Source organism: Cyprinodon tularosa, unplaced genomic scaffold, assembly GCF_016077235.1.
Source record: "Cyprinodon tularosa strain WSP-4 unplaced genomic scaffold, ASM1607723v1 ctg30, whole genome shotgun sequence".
NCBI classification, from domain to species: Eukaryota; Metazoa; Chordata; class Actinopteri; order Cyprinodontiformes; family Cyprinodontidae; genus Cyprinodon; species Cyprinodon tularosa.
The window spans coordinates 7,939,971-7,956,608 of NW_024039008.1; the positions used below are offsets into that span (position 1 = coordinate 7,939,971).

Below are 16,638 nucleotides of genomic sequence, written 5' to 3' on the forward strand. Positions count from 1 at the left end.
AACAAACAATAAAACTTCAGTCTGTGGTCTGAATACATAATAAGATAAAAACAAGAGCATCCGTCCAACTCCAGAGGTGTTTAAGGAAGAGTAAAGGTGCGTTATCTACATACTGTATACAGAGCATTCCTGGGCTAATTCACAGAGACAAACAGAACCCCAACGATGACAAAGGAAATAAAAAGCAGATGATTTATTCACAAAGGGGAGACCTGCATGGGGAGCGGTTCCTCTCTTGGATTCCTAAGAAGGCCTCTGAGGATGAGGAGCATCCAGACAGCCTCGGCGCTGCAGTGGATCGGATCCTAAAGCTCATCCCAACGGTATGATTCAAAGATTTTTGGTATCAAAGTAAGTTGGTGCTTTTAGAACATCTGTGATCCGAGCAGAGCTTTAATAACACCTCGTTCTGTAGGTACAACCAAAGCCGCAAAGTTTTAGCTCACATTTCGGACTGATTCAGAAAAGGAAGATATATCCAAGCCGAATATTCCCAATTATTTTTGGATTAGGAGTATTTGGCAAAAATCTCTGGAAATGTTACCGTCGTCCTCTCACCATTTGGCACAGAATAAGTCCCACCTCACCCGTCCTTAATGTTTGAACCCCCCCCATCCCCACAGTATGACACTCAGATTTGGTTACCAGCGGTATTTGGCCTGATCTGCTTCCATAAAACATGTGAATGTGTGACAACGACGGCTATGACGGCATACCATTCTCCCCGAGCAGCAGGCATCATTGTGCTTTATTCTATACTGACCTGCTTTAGCCATCCCTGTCAGCTTTGTAGTTTCCTGGATTTACTGCAAAACTCCCCCGACGTGTTCATCTAAATCTGCCTGTAAAGTTTGCTGTTCCACATACCGTAGAAATATAACCCAAACACTGAATGACTTCCAAAACCATTTATAACCCAGGAACTTTCTTCACATTTTGTCGGGTTACATCTTCATGGTCAAATATGGGGTTAAAGGAATAGTATACCCAAAACATGATTAGCCTTCATTTTCTACTCACCCCCATGCTGAACAACACTCTGGAGTACTTTTTTGATATCTCAAATGCATCTGGAGATCTGGGAGGCTTCTTGCTGTCTGCTGACATTCAAATAATGGAGGTCTATGGCGCCCGAGGCAGAAAGGTCCATAAAAGTCCACAAAAAACGTGTCAATATTCCTCCATACTGCTCGTCCAATGTATTCCAAGTGTCCTGAGTGGGTAGCATCCAGAATTTACTCGAAACGAAGTCATTTAGAATGTTTTTAGAGCATAAACAGTAGTGTATAGGATTTCCTAAAAGTGCGCGCCTGCGAGTTCACGAGTCTACGGAAACCGCGGCAGACCAAACCAGATGTTTTATCAGAATTACAGAGTATTTCTTCACTGAAAGAAGAGCAAAACACTGCTCTGGAGGCTTTTCTCAGAGGAAAAGATGTTTTTGCTCTTCTCCCGACTGGTTTCGGCAAGAGTTTGATCTATCAATTGGCTCCTCTTCGTCGTCGCTCTGTTAGTACGTCATATGCTTCGTTGATCTGATTGGTTTATTTGGCCCGTCTATCACCAACATAGGCCAATCAGCTAACCAGTATTTTCGCCCCTTCCCAAAATTACTTCAACGGAAGGTTTCCAGATGGATATGCGGAGCAAATCCATCTGGCGGAGTCAGGTTAGCCCGGCTTCACTTGACTTGCACACAGGAGGCCCCAGTTCAAATCCCTGCTGGGTGGGACGAGCTGCCATTTTGGGTGCTTAGGAAGCTCCTTTATGCTAATCCCTACGTTATTCTAACATTGTTTCTACTTTGTAAGTCGCTTTGGATAAAAGTGTTTGCTTAATACATAAACATGACCCCCTGAAACCAAAACAGCAACTGCATGGAATTAAACGTTGCCAGTTTGACCTCTCGGAGCGATACTGATATGCTTAAAAATGTCCGGCATGGACGTTGATATATAGAGCATCACTTTTTTCTACTGGATTAAGATGCATCAGGACATGCTCTTGCTAGTTTTGCACCATTGCACATAAAAACCCAACCTTAATAAACTAGGGTGAGATTTATGGCTGCAACCCGACAAAATGTGGAAGAAGCTCCAGAGGAGTCGGTGCTATAGAAAGTAACTCAGACTGGAATTGTTGTAATGACACAAACCCCAAATTCCCGTCCAGGGCTGAACTTTGGCACCACTGAAAAACACAAACCTGACGGGGGAACCAGAACGGACCTTTAGGAGAGGGGATGCAGCTCTAAATGTCAATAAGAGGGAAGCATCTGAAACGTCTGCTGAGCTGGAACTGAAAGCAGAGGTAGTGTGTTTGATGAAAGAGGACGTCCGGCTTTCAGCTGCTGACTCGGAGCTCCTAACGGGAAGCAAACTTGGACATCGAGTGGAAAATGTACAAACTGTGAAGTCCAGACATGAGCCCCCCCTCAGACCGAAAAAGAAAACAAATGTTGTCCTTGATGGTGGATGCATCGTCTCCAGACCCCCAACTGCCTCAGATCGCATCCAGTCCTGCAGGATGGGTGGGGGATTTCAAAGACTGGAGGGGCGGTGATGATGGTGGGTGGGGGGGGGGATCAGTTGGAGGTGTCGGAGTGAACGCTTCCGGGTCCTTCTGTGGGGGAAGTCACTGAGGAGGGGGTCGGAGCATCGGGCCAGCCGCCGTTTGCCTGCCAGGGAAACAGAAACAGGATGAGTTCAGGCTTCTATCATTGATCTGAACCGCTGTTTGTCCAGAGAGAGAAATTATAACAGAATTTACAACTTCAAGGACCTTTAATGACAACACAGCATATGTTTGAATTGACCCCAACCTGCCTGTAAAAGCCACCAGCAGGCTGCTGGCACTATTCTGACGGCATATCGGAGCCCTCTAAAGGGCAGAGGAGAACCAGCTTCATTACTGGACTCTGCTTAGATTAGGGATGGAACGGTTTATGAAAACCGTCCGAACCGTTCGGTTCGACTGTCTCGGTTCGGTTTGCTTGTGTTGCGTTCGGTTCTTGCGCTGCTCCTTCTTCTCGTAGAGGAAGCGATTACACTCCAGAGAAGAAGGTGGCGGTACTGCGACCAAAGCCAACCACCAGTAGTAAACAAGAAGAAGAAGCGAAGCAGCGTAGCCGGGTGTAGCAGAAAAAAATACTCCGTCAGCGCTCCGCTCCGCTGCGCTCCAGGCCGCCTGCACAAAGGAAAGCCTACAGCCTCCACTGTGGCTCCCGTCGCTCCGAGTTCCTTGGAGATTGTACAGGGCATGCGCCAGATGATTAAATTCAAAGCAGCAAAACATGCGGAAATGATGCAGGGTTTTCGCGGATAACTAAAAATAATTACAATTCATTAATTTTTCTTACATCTTTTCATTAATTACATGAATTTTTATGGGATTTCTGTGTAACAATCAACATATACCGAACCGAACTGAAAACAGTGACCACGAAACCATGAACCGAACCGAACCGTGGATTTTGTGAACCGTTCCACTCCTAGCTTAGACCCACATGGACCCGCTGAAGGCGGAGCTCGACCCGTTTGGCCAGAATGAGAAGAAAGACGAGATGAGGAGCCAACTTGAGTCTTTCCAACACAGCTTAGAGCCAAACACGATGGAGGGAGAATCATGCTGAGGGTCGTTATGGTGCCAGTGGTCCTGCTGCCTCTAAACTGGGACACAACTGGTTCTTCCAACAGAACAGTGATGAGAATCTGGATCAACCGCAGATGAGCTGCCGGCAGTCATCCAAATACAAGTAGATGGAAATATTTGTCATAGATCAGATAATTTTATTTATTCCCGTTGGTCTGGTTTAAAAAAATGCCTCAAATCAGCATCAGATCCCTCCTGCTTACAGCTATCAACACCTACAACATCTTTAAAAAAATAAAGTATCAGTTATTGCAACATTTAATTTCCTTTTGGGATAAATAAAGTATTTTTGAATTGAATTGAACTGAATCAACATCGCCATCTTGAAAAGAGAACTGCTCAAATAAATGATTAAAATCCCGAAATGGATCCAACACTCCAGATCCATCTTGGTCCTCCGTGACGTCGAGGTTTAGGCCTTTAGCTCTGGTTCGGTGGACCCAGATCTGAAGCCCGTTTGGATGTACTAAACTGGTTTGTTCTAAAGTATTTTATTTTTAAACTTGAAAAAGACTTGAAAGTTAAAAGAATAATTTAAAAACTAACTCTTAGTTTTACATTTTTCTGCTGTGGTTTGAATCCGCTGCCCTCTCTGCGGAGGGGCGGGACTTACAAAATGATGAGAAGATTGATGACTGACAGCTTAGGTGACTTCATTAGATTCCAAATAATTTTCTGTTTAAATTTTGTATGATTTTCTTCAGTTCAAAAAAATTTTCTTAAACAAATTATATGGCCCCAATGTATCTCCGTACGTCCGGAGTAAAAGCTCATCTGAGAAAACTGGCTGTGGTGGAAAAGCTGCTCCATGATAGCAGGAGTTCTTCTCATCAAAGATTTGCAGCTTTGTTAAAGATAAAAATACCAACAGCAGAACAGCCGTCAAATCTGAAATCAAAACACCTTCAGGTGCTTGAAGAGGAAAAATGTGGTTTACTGAAACATTTAATTTAAAGTCGTAGTGAAGTCGTAGGGAAGTTCCGACTGTTGCATTTCCGAATTCTCTCGAGTGGTGCACAACTTTACACGAGTGATTAAAGTGAATTTGATTAGTCGTTTATTAAGGGGGCGGGATTGTTGTGGTGGAAGGTTCGCAAGCAAGTTTGATTGTGCCCAGTGTCTAAGAAGCATCTTGCTAACCAGTTAACAACTTAGTGCTGGCAGGTTCCCAATGGGATATTCCATTGGGACCAAGTAGCGAATAGAAACGACACTGTCAAGGAACGCTATGGACAGTGGAAACATGCAAGAGGAGGAGAGTTTAGTCTCCTCCTTCATCCATTTTTTTTATTTAGAGGAGGAAAACGGGGACGAAGATGTTGTGGAAGAGGACGCCAGGGCGGCAGAAGCTTGGTTTGGTGTAGAAGGCTTCCAGCCGTACATGTTCAGGGTTCCTACAGCATAAGGCAAGTTACAGTAAATTCAAGACTTTTTAATGCCACTTGAAATAAAAATTTAGGACCAAATTCACAAGAAACGCAAGAAAAATCTGCTTGCGACAACTTAACCCAAAGGTTTATTTTAACATAAACCACTGCACTAATGTTTCATATTTTGAAAAGCTTCCCATACAGGAAGAAAGCTAAAAACACACAGATGACAGATATATTTTAACAATTATTTAACTGAATTCACAAACTCTGTTTTGCAGAGACAAGGGTGGAACAAAACCGAGAAATACCAGCTGTTTCTCGGTAACTCGATTTTGACGCTTTGTGTTTCGCGCTTCGCATGTGCGACTCCACTGCCTTAATTCCCATCGTTCTGAGCTTTAAATCGCTTCTTGCACAAAATCCACTGAGCCTCATGTATGTTCCCTGGTTTTAGCCATGGAGAAAACTCTTGGCTGGAGACAATTTTCGTTACATTTACACTTGCTCATATTTTCCAGACAAAAAGTTAATGTTGCATCTCCCAAACGTCCCGGTCGCAAAAACGCTTTTATTGGTTCCGCTATCGAGACGGAACCAATAATGGCGAGCCGTTATTTTTTTTTTATGAAAAAAAATATAAATAAATTGTCAATTTTAACATTGTATTTAGATTACAAAATCGTAATAGAAACAATCCTATTTATGATGTTTTAAAAATTAAGACCTACGAAAGACTGATTTAAGACATTTTAATACCAATTAAGGCCTTAGTTTTATTTTGAAGAATTCAATGCCTTTTAAGACTTTTTAAGGACTCGTGGGAACCCTGATGTTTGAGCCCTTGCCTCGCAACGCTGCCAGTTCTGTTAGCTCTACGCCTGCCGAAGACACAGACGTCCATCCCCGTGAACACTGGGACGCAACGCAATGGGAAAGGAAAGGATTCTGATTTCAACCGTTGCGTATATTAGCTGCGACACATGAATCAAGATGCTATGACTGAAAAGATTTGATTGACAGATGCCCGTTGATATATGATTGGCCGAATTTATGTGTATAAGCTGACCTAAAACTAACTGGCCTGTATAAGATAACGGGAAAAAAAAACCCCCACAGATTTTAAGACAATTTTTTTTTTTTAAATAGAAATTTTCTAAATTTTGGGACAAAATGGGGTCCGATATGCCATCAGAATAGTGCCAGCAGCCTGCTGGTGGCTTTCAGAGGCAGGTTGAGGTCAATTCAAACATATGCAGTCTTGTTATTAAAGGTCCTTGAAGTTGTAAATTCTGTTATAATTTCTCTCCCTGATAAAGAATATATTTATATACATGTTTAAGCCAGAATGCTTTGACATTTAAATATGACTTCCCACGACTTTAATAAAAGATCTGATGGGAAACATGAGGCATCTTTGAAAGTTAAACCAACAAAAGATGCTTTGCATTCTTTCTTTCCTCAGTCAAAAAAAGTTTTGAACTGATTTTATTATTGAAATTTAAAAGTCTAATTTCAGTGTGTGAAACAAATGTGAAGCTGGGTGGATGGACTCCGTCCACTCTGTCCTGCATTAAGGAGCACAACTGCTGACGTTTATAAAGCCAGAATATTTCTATGGTGTTTTTTTTTGTTGGCTTTTTTTAAGCCAAAGAAAAAAAAAATGACAGTACATTTCAGAACAAAGCAGGAAATAGCATGTGACCCTCCTCCTCCTCCTCCTGGCTACATAAATCAGCCTGGCTGACAGATTTCCTGCTCTTACATTATACATAGCAGAGCTTTTTTACAGGCTGGATAACACAGCATAGTGTGGCGCTGTAAGATGTGCTAGAGCAAGCAGGCGTCCAAGGAGAACTGCATCTTTTGAGGTCAAAGGACCGGGGAGGAGCAGGGCCTGAATACGTTAGCGGCCTCTCAGGGTTAGCGCAGCTGGCTGTGGCGTGCGCTCCCAGCAGCCAGGGAGCCTATTTGAATACACGTCCATGTTTTTCTCCCTCCATCTGATTATCATATGGCCAGTGAGGCACGACGGCGACAGCGGAGGAACCCAGCCGCGGCTGTGACCGTCCTCGTCCTCTCGGCGCGGCTCGCTGTCAGGGCCATTAATGTGGCAGGAACATGATCTGAGCAATGCGCTTGGATTGCTGTCCCAAGTCCACACTCTGCTCTCCTTGTGTCTGTCTTATCGATTTTCCCCTTTACGACACGGCTTGTCGCTGCGAATTTTCCTACTGTTTCCCGCCGCCAGCTAACTACACCAGCCCCCCCCCTCCTTCACGCTCCCACTTCCACACCCAAACTCTGCTGCAAAATAAGACAAACAAGATGGGAACACGCGAGGAGGGCATTCTAGCAGAGTGAGGTTTTATTTTTAACGCCGCCTCCTGGCGAGCATCCGCACGAGCTTCTGGCTGATCGTGGTCAGGTGGACGGAGCGCCAGGCGTACACCTGGCTGCAGGTGTCTGATGAGAGGTGACAGGGTCAGACGGCGAGCGCTCCGGCCCCGTGGCACGAGCGACACAGAGGCCATCAAATAGGTTGCCATGGAGACCAGACAAGTCCTAATAAGTGGCTTTCTGAGCCCCATGGCTTCAAAATAATTGGTATGGAGAGAGAAGGGGGGAAAGGAGTGCTTACATTGATGCCCTGCGGACTGTACATCTGGTTGGCTGTGAGTCCTTCACTGTATCCGCCTGTCTGACTGATAACATGGCGAAGGGTATCCACCTGAAACATTCCCAAAGAGCAGACAAAGCAAGGTCAGTGTCAACAGGAGAAAAACACAAGACAACAGAGAGGGGGGGGGGGGGTCTTCAGAGACAACAGAGTCCGATCAAACAGAGCAGCAGCTTAAAGGCAGAGGTGTTTGCTTTGGGCTGCAGAACGACAGAAACGCACAAAACTGCCTCTGATAGGTGGAGTATGGAGCGGATTTTGTTCCATTATTGTTGCAAAAAACATGCGTTGTAAAAGAACATAAAAGAAAATGTAATCCAGAAAATAAAACCAACATAAAGATAAGAAAGTTTTTCAGAGGAAATTTTCTGTTTTTTTCATAATTTTTCATCGCTTTTTTTTTTCTTCCAGTTTTTGAATTTTCAGGTTTATATTTCATTTTTTTTTCATACTAGGAATTTCATCCTTCTCTTGAGTCTTGACCCGTAAAATGTCGCTAACATCTAGAACACCAATGGAAATGCTTCTTTGCTCCTCCCTCCCAAGGAAAGCCCGCCCCCACAACTTAAGAAAATATAATCTGGAAAAAATTCAATTTGAAAAGACCAATATTTCTAAACCTCAATCTCAAAAAAAGGGACAAATTAAACACACACACACACACACACACACACACAAAAAATCAAATATAAAAAAACAAACAAAAAAAACGGATAAAGAAGCAAAGTTCTTGATTGCGTTTTTCAATGTTTCATTTTCTGAATTACATTTTTTTTTTCAAATTTCCATTTATAAAACCTTTATTTTCATTTCCATTTGATTTTTTTTTGACAGAGATGTTTTGTTAAAAGGTTTTATAAATCTAACTAAAAAGCTTATGATTATATTCAACTCCTTCAAAGGTCGGTTTATGCTCTGGAGTGTCGCTTACGCAGCATTAGCAGCATTTTCCTCACTTCCCGCAATATTCTGGTAGACTCTAGGGGGCAGTGTAGAGCACAGGCTGCAAGCTTTTAAAGGAATAGTACACCCAAAACATGATTAGCCTTCATTTTCTACTCACCTCCATGCTGAACAACACTCTGGAGTACTTTTTTGATATCTCAAATGCATCTGGAGATCTGGGAGGCTTCTTGCTGTCTGCTGACATTCAAATAATGGAGGTCCATGGCGCCCGAGACAGAAAGGTCCATAAAAGTCCACAAAAACGTGTCAATATTCCTCCATACTGCTCGTCCAATGTAATCCAAGTGTCCTGAGTGGGTAGCATCCAGAATTTACTCGAAACGAAGTCATTTAGAATGTTTTTAGAGCATAAACAGTAGTGTATAGGATTTCCTAATAGCGCCCCCATGCGCGCTCACGATTCTACGGAAGCCGGCAGACCAAACCGGAAGAAAGTGCGCATTCAGCGTCTGGTCTGCCGATAATGCAAGCGTAGAAGAAGAAATGTGCTGTTTACCTGTGCAAAGAAAGAAACAACGAAAGAAAAATGTCTGAGGACTTCAGTGTTGAGGAAGAGCATGAGTTCTTTGCCGAGCTGAATGCGCTGGTTTGGTCTGCCGGCTTCCGTAGAATCGTGAGCGCGCATGGGGGCGCTATTAGGAAATCCTATACACTACTGTTTATGCTCTAAAAACATTCTAAATGACTTCGTTTCGAGTAAATTCTGGATGCTACCCACTCAGGACACTTGGATTACATTGGACGAGCAGTATGGAGGAATATTGACACGTTTTTGTGGACTTTTATGGACCTTTCTGTCTCGGGCGCCATGGACCTCCATTATTTGAATGTCAGCAGACAGCAAGAAGCCTCCCAGATCTCCAGATGCATTTGAGATATCAAAAAAGTACTCCAGAGTGTTGTTCAGCATGGAGGTGAGTAGAAAATGAAGGCTAATCATGTTTTGGGTGTACTATTCCTTTAACATCATAATGTAGGTGTGTCCAAATTAATGAGCAGCAAACTGCAAAGGAACCCCCACCTTTTATATTTCAATATCCATTATCCTGATATAAATAAATATAGATTATTGAAGACAAACTCAAGCTACAGATTTAATTTGATATTTATTTTTTATGGCCGGTCTTTACAGAAATAAAACTGGTAGCACACACAAGAAGCAAAGGTGAAACCAACGAGGAAATTATTTAGGTGAAGTTGAGGGATTTTTATTTTTATTATTAATGGGATAAATGTCAAAAATTAAAAGAGGGCATATCTTTAGCATTCTGTTTTTTATGGCTTTTTCTTATTTTTGCTCATTTATTCCATGAGGAATTGCATAAGCTATACCATGGCTACATTAATGTGAAGATGAGCTAATTATTCAGCTAATATACCTCCAGTACAGTTAAAGGAAACTTAGCAGGAGATGCAATGCGGTGAGCCAGGAATCATGCGCCTTCTCTAGGAAAGGGGGGAGAACCTCTTCTTTGAATTAGTAGTAGATAATAGTAAAGTAGATAGCACATTTTAACAAATCTATATTTTCACCTTAAAACATATTTATTTCATTTTAGGTCTGAGAACGCTTATTATTGAAATTTTATTAATAATTTTTGTCACCACTGCATGGAATTGCCGCTTGAGCTCGACCAATCTGCATCAACCCGCTCTGAATTATGGGAAATGATAATTAAATGAACAATTTAATTAATGAACCTGACATTAGATAATTAAATGTACCATTAAATAATTAAAGTTAGCTATTAAATTATGAAATTAAATAATTAAGTCCTTTTTTTAAAAATAATACTTTTTATGACTTTATGTTGTCTGTGAAGCAGACTCATCATAAAATCATTTAAACTTCAAACTTCAAACTCTGTGGGCGGGACTAGAACTGCTTCCATAGAAATCCTGTTTTCTGATTGGCTGCTTCTCACTGATGAATATAAGACACCTTCTTCTTGTTTTGTTGTTACTCTAAAGTCAATATCATGGCTAAAATAATCAGAAATAACTTAGGAAATGTGTTGCAGTTTATTTATAGTCCATTAGGTGAACATCTGTTACCTCTATATCCTGGTCACTGTGGTGTAGTTTGGTAGTTTGGGGGGGGCTGCTTTAACTCAGCAGGATCATATTTAATTTAATTTTATTCATTTTTTTATATAATGGCACATTTCATTATACATTAACACCTTATTGAAGCATAAACCAACCTTTACTCTGATAAGTCTGAAAACATCTTTACAAAAAAACTAACATGCCATTAATGTGAGCAGACAATAACTGTGGAGGAGCTGCAGAGATTCAGAAATCAGGAAGGAGAACATTTAGTCATCATTCCCAACAGCTGGCCTTTATAAAACAGTGGTAGGAAGAGCGCATGTATAAGACAGAGCAAACATGGAGGAAAGAGTTCACTTTAAATAAATGTAAACTTAAACCATGCATGTTGTCCACATTGTGGGACATGGTAGTGGAAGCATTGTGATATGGGAGAAATGGACAAAAGAATTTAAACCATTAATCATTTTCCTTCCCAATTACAAAACAAAAGCATTGTGGTGATTTTGTTGGCATTTTATTCTCTAAATACTGTCTGTAGTAAATTTGTTTCCCGTAACAACGTGGTATTCATCCTGTTTAGCGAGAAAATGGAAACTTTTATCAATTAAACATGGGAGCTGGCTCGGAGCTCGTCTGCCTGGCTGTGTGTTTCCTGGACGGGGCCGCCTTTTACAGCTGCTTTTTCTGTCTACTTCTGTCTCCTTGAAACCCAGTCGGCCTCAGCAGATGGTCGCTCACACTGAGCCTGGTTCTGTGGGAGGTTTCTTCCTGTTAAAAGGGAGTTTTTCCTCTCCACTGTCGCTACAAGCATGCTTAGTGTGAGGGATTGCATTCGGGTCAATGAGTCGATGCAATCAGCCGGTTTTCCTTAGACAGAAAACTTTGAATTAATTTAACTGGATGATCTGGTTGAACTGTAAAGTGCCTTGAGATGACGTGTTGTGAAATGGCGCTATATAAATAAACTGGATTAAATTTAATCCAACGCCGATATCTCATATTCAGAGGGTGTGTATGACATTTCTAAGTGTTAGAGCATCACAGCATCTTTTCTTCTTTCCAGAACCAGTCCCTACCTGCGACTGCACGTTGGCTCCCACCTGAGCCCCCTGGTACGAGTCCCCATTGAGAGACTGCACGCTCATGAACAAGTCCCCGGAGTTTGACATGTTAAAAGAGCCAGCAGAACCTGGAAGGAGAGAGGGAGCAGGGAAATCACAGAGAGCCAGCAGGGCGAGCAAGGAGGGCCGTCCAGGCGGCAGCATGCAAAGGGTTAGCGAGCCAGGCAGCTGAGCCAGCAGGGAAATACAGCAGTTCAACAGTAAACACAGCTGGTTGTTTGTTAGGAAAACTGGAATTAGCACGAGAACAAGCTCTGCTTGGCTGTTATGTCTGAAGCATCACTCAGTCAGTCACAGTTTTTTTTTATCATCTCTAACAAACTCTTCAAATGTGATACAATGTACAGTAGTGACAGGATCAGGAAGCATTTTCTCCCAATCGGACATCGTCGCTCATCTAGAACAGCCCCCTATTTATGCTAGGCTAAGCTAGGCTAACCAATTTAACTTACTTCAAAGAAATTCTCAAAAAAGCTTCAAAAGATAAGTCTGGTGTTTCTTTGGTCGTTATTACCGTTTTCTTCCTGATAAAAGAGCCAAATTTCACCATAAATGTTCATCGTAGTTATAGCGGCAGGTTAGCATTAGCATGGCTAGGTTTAACAGCAACAAGTTAACAAGTTTATCAAAATAGGAAGAAGGGGATGATAAAATGATAGTTTCCAATGGGCAGATTATCTTTTTATTTTTTATTATCTACTGTAAAAGTGGTATTTATCATATATTCACACTGCAGCTGTAGTCATAGAATATTTTAGTAATTGATCAATCTTAAAAACATTATATTTACTTTTAGTAAATTTATATTCCTTAATAAGCGGACATTTTTGCAAACGATGCATAACAAAAGATAAACAGCGTAATAATCAGGTGGCAAAATGAGCTTAGAGCCATGCTGTGTAACACTTAGCCACTCGGGGCGCTAGACCTGTAACTTCCGGGTTAAGTACAGGTGAAAGCAGCTAATAAAAATCTGCTCTGTGACAAATAAACAGTCTGATAGCCCAGCAGTTTGGACCAGAAGAATGAGAAGATACGAAGTTTCTGGTAAAAACAAAGAAACATTCATCCTTCTAGATTTAATCCCACATCAGAGAACCAGAAATATGTTAGATTATATTTATTAATATCTGATGGTCTGCTACTACACCAAGCTGGTGCTTTAAGATGTGTCATTGCAGGACATATCTGTGAAGATTCTCAATCATCCAGGTCATTTTCGAGCTTGAAAAAATTTCATCTAGCCAACTGGATGTGAAGGTTTCTAGAAGATGTTTTTCCTCCAATCCAAGAAGCTTCTTCAGTTCTAACTGGTGAGATTAATAAACTGTAGGTGTAACAAAGAACTGCATGGGATAAAAGGTGGCTCTGATCCCTCCCACTTGATTGGCCAAGGAGGTCACATGGGGGGGTGATAATGGTCGTTAGGGGGTTCCACCACATTGCAGGACAGTTAGGCTCTACTGGGTTTCTGGTAGTTCCGGGCCACTGCCAACAGATGGCGCAGTGGTTAGCACTGCTGCCTTGCAGCAACAAGGTTCCGGGTTCGACTCCCGCGCTTTCTGCATGGAGTTTGCATGTTCTCCCTGAGCATGCGTGGGTTCTCTCTGGGTACTCTGGCTTCCTCCCACAGTCTAAAAACATGACTTTTAGGTTTATTGGTTTCTCTAAATTCTCCTTAGGTGTGAGTGTGAATGGTTATTTGTCCTGTTTGTCTCTGTGTTGCCCTGCGATGGACTTGCGACCTGTCCAGGGTGGACCCTGCCTCTCACCCATAGACAGCTGGAGGTAGGCACCAGGACTTGAGATTAACCATGTCAGAAAATGGATGGATGGATACTCATAGTACCTGATACTGGAATTCTATTTAGGCTCAGAAAAAAACTAACCAAAATCTGGTCACCCTAGCAAAGATGCTTTTGCTGTGCATCAGATCTAAACTGGTACAAGGATAAAAAAATGAAGCAGCACGCACATTTTTGCTGTTCGTGCTATTTTAGGTGTGAACATAGCATAACAGTGCTTAGCTTCCAGCCATGGTGTCCGGCACGAGTATTGAGGGGTCGATCCTTTCATGTGTCAGGGTACGCGCACAGGGGGGAGGGACAAGCAGACAACCATGATTGATGTGTCAGGAACCAATAGTGTACAACGGACCATCTTTTGTGATTGGCTTGTGGTTATTTATTAATTTCTTACTGTAGCGGGATCCATTTTTTTTTATTTCACTTTCAGACCTCCTATTTCACTGCTTCCTAAGCGGCTTTGGGGAGATCTTTAAGCCACATGCTAAAAAATGCGTCAGAAAAGATCACCTACTGCACCTTTAAAGGTCTTGCTCAGGAACCCAGAATGCAGGCTGTGGGGATCAAACCGGGTACTTGCAACCTTCTCAGAGCACAAGCGCACTGATCTAACCACTAAGCCAACACTCCCCCCTAGTATCCCACAGATATATACTAGGTGGCGCTAGAGTGTCTACTCTTTTTGCTCTGGGTATAAAAACTTTCTTGAAATCTTACATTTTTCTCTTCTTACAGTGTAATGTTAGGCCCTAAGTTTTACCTCTGAGTTAAAATGCTAAATTTCCAGTACCAGAATTCTGTAAACCCTAAATCTTAGATGTAAAACCTTCACTAGCAGGCTAATTAATATCACAGACTTCCCTGTTCAACAGCTGCCACCTGGTGCCAGGGAAGTACTTAAAAACATATCTCTGTGATGAAATAAAAATAAAGTAAGTTTAATGTATCTCATGTTAATATTACACTTGCTATGTAATTTAAGGTTCTATATTCTGCTTTTTTTAACATTTCAAAGTCAACTTTAGACATGCATATAACAAAATGTTGCCTTCTGCTCTACAGAGGATTTGTTTGTTATGAAATAAGTTACGCTATTAGAATAATCTGATCGGGATGTTTACATCACAGATCTCTAGTCTGATTGGATTTTGTATTCCGATTACTTTTGTCCTATGGAAGTAAATCTGTGTCGCTGGGATTTGAATAAAAAATGCCATTGAATTTTAAATGTTGTATGTTTGTTCTTACTGTTTCAGTGTTTAAAAATATTCAGAACACATTTTTGACCTAAAAAAAATTAATTGTCATTATTTCTACAGAGTTGAAATTTCAATTATTTTCTCTTCAAGCTAAAAATTCACATTACTATTTCAAAGTGATTACATTTTCAATACTTATTTTTGAGTGTTAAAAAAAATCAGCATATAAAAAAATTCAACCTTTCAAAATTCAAACTCAATATTTTCAGCCTCCTGAGATTCAACTGGCTCTATTTCACTGTCTTAAATTCGGCGTCTAAATTCAGTGTAAAAAGGGAAGGGTTACTTCAGGTCACAGACATTAGCAATGGATTGTGGCATCCAACACCCAGCCAATCCCGCCACAGGCGTCAAGTCACGTGACTAAGAAAACGGAACAGGATCGGCTCCATTTGTGCTGCAAAAATTTTCGTTTGTGTCGCTATCATTTTTTTTACAGTTTAAAATTATATAATCATAGGTTAGCAAATTCAGTTTCAGAATGAACGTTGACTGACCTTTGATGGCTTCTACAAACAATTATTAATGATAGCAGTACAAAAAATATATATATTTTAAAATATGCATTTTTAAAATTTATATATATATATTTTAAATATTTTATATTTCAAATTAATTTAAAAATTTTACATGGCAAAAATGTTCATTTGTACTGCTATCATTTTAATCATATTAATATTCTGTAGAGGTCATCAAAGGTCAGTTAACATCTGTTTTAGCTGCACAAACGTTTGACACTAATTTTGTCTGATTTGAAGAAGGTGGGGGAGCCAACTTCACTCAGGTGATTCATTCTTTGCTATTGCATAGAAAAGCATTAGCATCCACATGTCAAATTTTGGCAAAACATGTCCTGAAAAAAGGACAGGTGGCTTTTAATGAGTAATTTCTAAAACTTTCAAGGCCTTGAACTTATTTTTTCAAACTCGAAAAACTTTTAAGCACCTATGGGAATCCTGTTTAAATAATGGGAGTGAGTTTAAGGTTGAATTTTCTGGTATGTGGTGAAGCCTTTTGAAAGCAGGTTGCCATGTTTCTGCCTTTGCTTTGAAATAAAGTTTGGACTTTCAAAGTGATTTTTATCACCAGACTTATCCTTTGAATGCCATTAGGGAATCATGACACAGAGCGTTGAAAAGGCAAACATCGGGTTAATGAGGCTGAGAAGGAAGGACAGTAAAGATATGGAGACTTAGCATGAGGGCTCAGGTTGCTTTAACCCCACCAGCTCTTTTCTACATTGCTGAAAGCAACATCAGGGCCATCGTAGGAGCTAATGACGCTCGCTTCGGGATAAACATGGACCCTATTAACAGCGCATTAATATGGGATGGGCAACATATGTGTGGAATAGTGGCCTGTTTTTGTCCTTTACAGCATCAGCACTGAAAAAGCCTTAAATGCGTTACACTGATGGACAGAGAGGAAGTGTACGTCTAACCCCAGCCGAGCCAGGGACTTCCTGTCTCACCTGCAGAGTTTGGAGTGGAGGGTGAATTTGCTTGGCTTCCATGTGAGGATGCATTAGCCGCATTCACGGCAGTTCTGGCGGCATACATGTTGGCTTCTTCTTGGAACTTACCAATGTTTTTCTTGTATCTGATTCTTTTATTCCCAAACCAGTTGGAAACCTGAGCAGGAAAAAAAAAACAATAAAACAAAAAAAAAAGTTTAAGCATACAGAGCTTCTTTAAAGAAATACAGCTAACGTTTTAGCTTGAATGGCCTTTA

At 41.2% G+C, this 16,638-nt stretch overlaps 1 protein-coding gene across 3 annotated transcripts in view; it reads right to left on the reverse strand.

The window, feature by feature from the left end:
* Positions 1-1,563: 1,563 nt before the first annotated feature.
* Positions 1,564-16,638, reverse strand: part of pbx1b (pre-B-cell leukemia homeobox 1b) — a 105,281-nt gene continuing 90,206 nt past the window's right edge. Inside the window, exons 6-9 of one of the 3 annotated variants that reach the window (XM_038291709.1) lie at positions 16,490-16,538; positions 11,799-11,911; positions 7,663-7,752; positions 1,564-2,677 (exon numbers count right to left, since the gene is read on the reverse strand). In XM_038291709.1, coding sequence (XP_038147637.1) covers positions 2,585-2,677; positions 7,663-7,752; positions 11,799-11,911; positions 16,490-16,538 — 345 coding nt within the window. In that variant the 3' untranslated portion in view covers positions 1,564-2,584. Of the gene's footprint in view, positions 2,678-7,662; positions 7,753-11,798; positions 11,912-16,378; positions 16,539-16,638 lie in introns of all 3 variants that reach the window. The other 2 variants (XM_038291708.1, XM_038291710.1) reach the window with 2 other exon arrangements.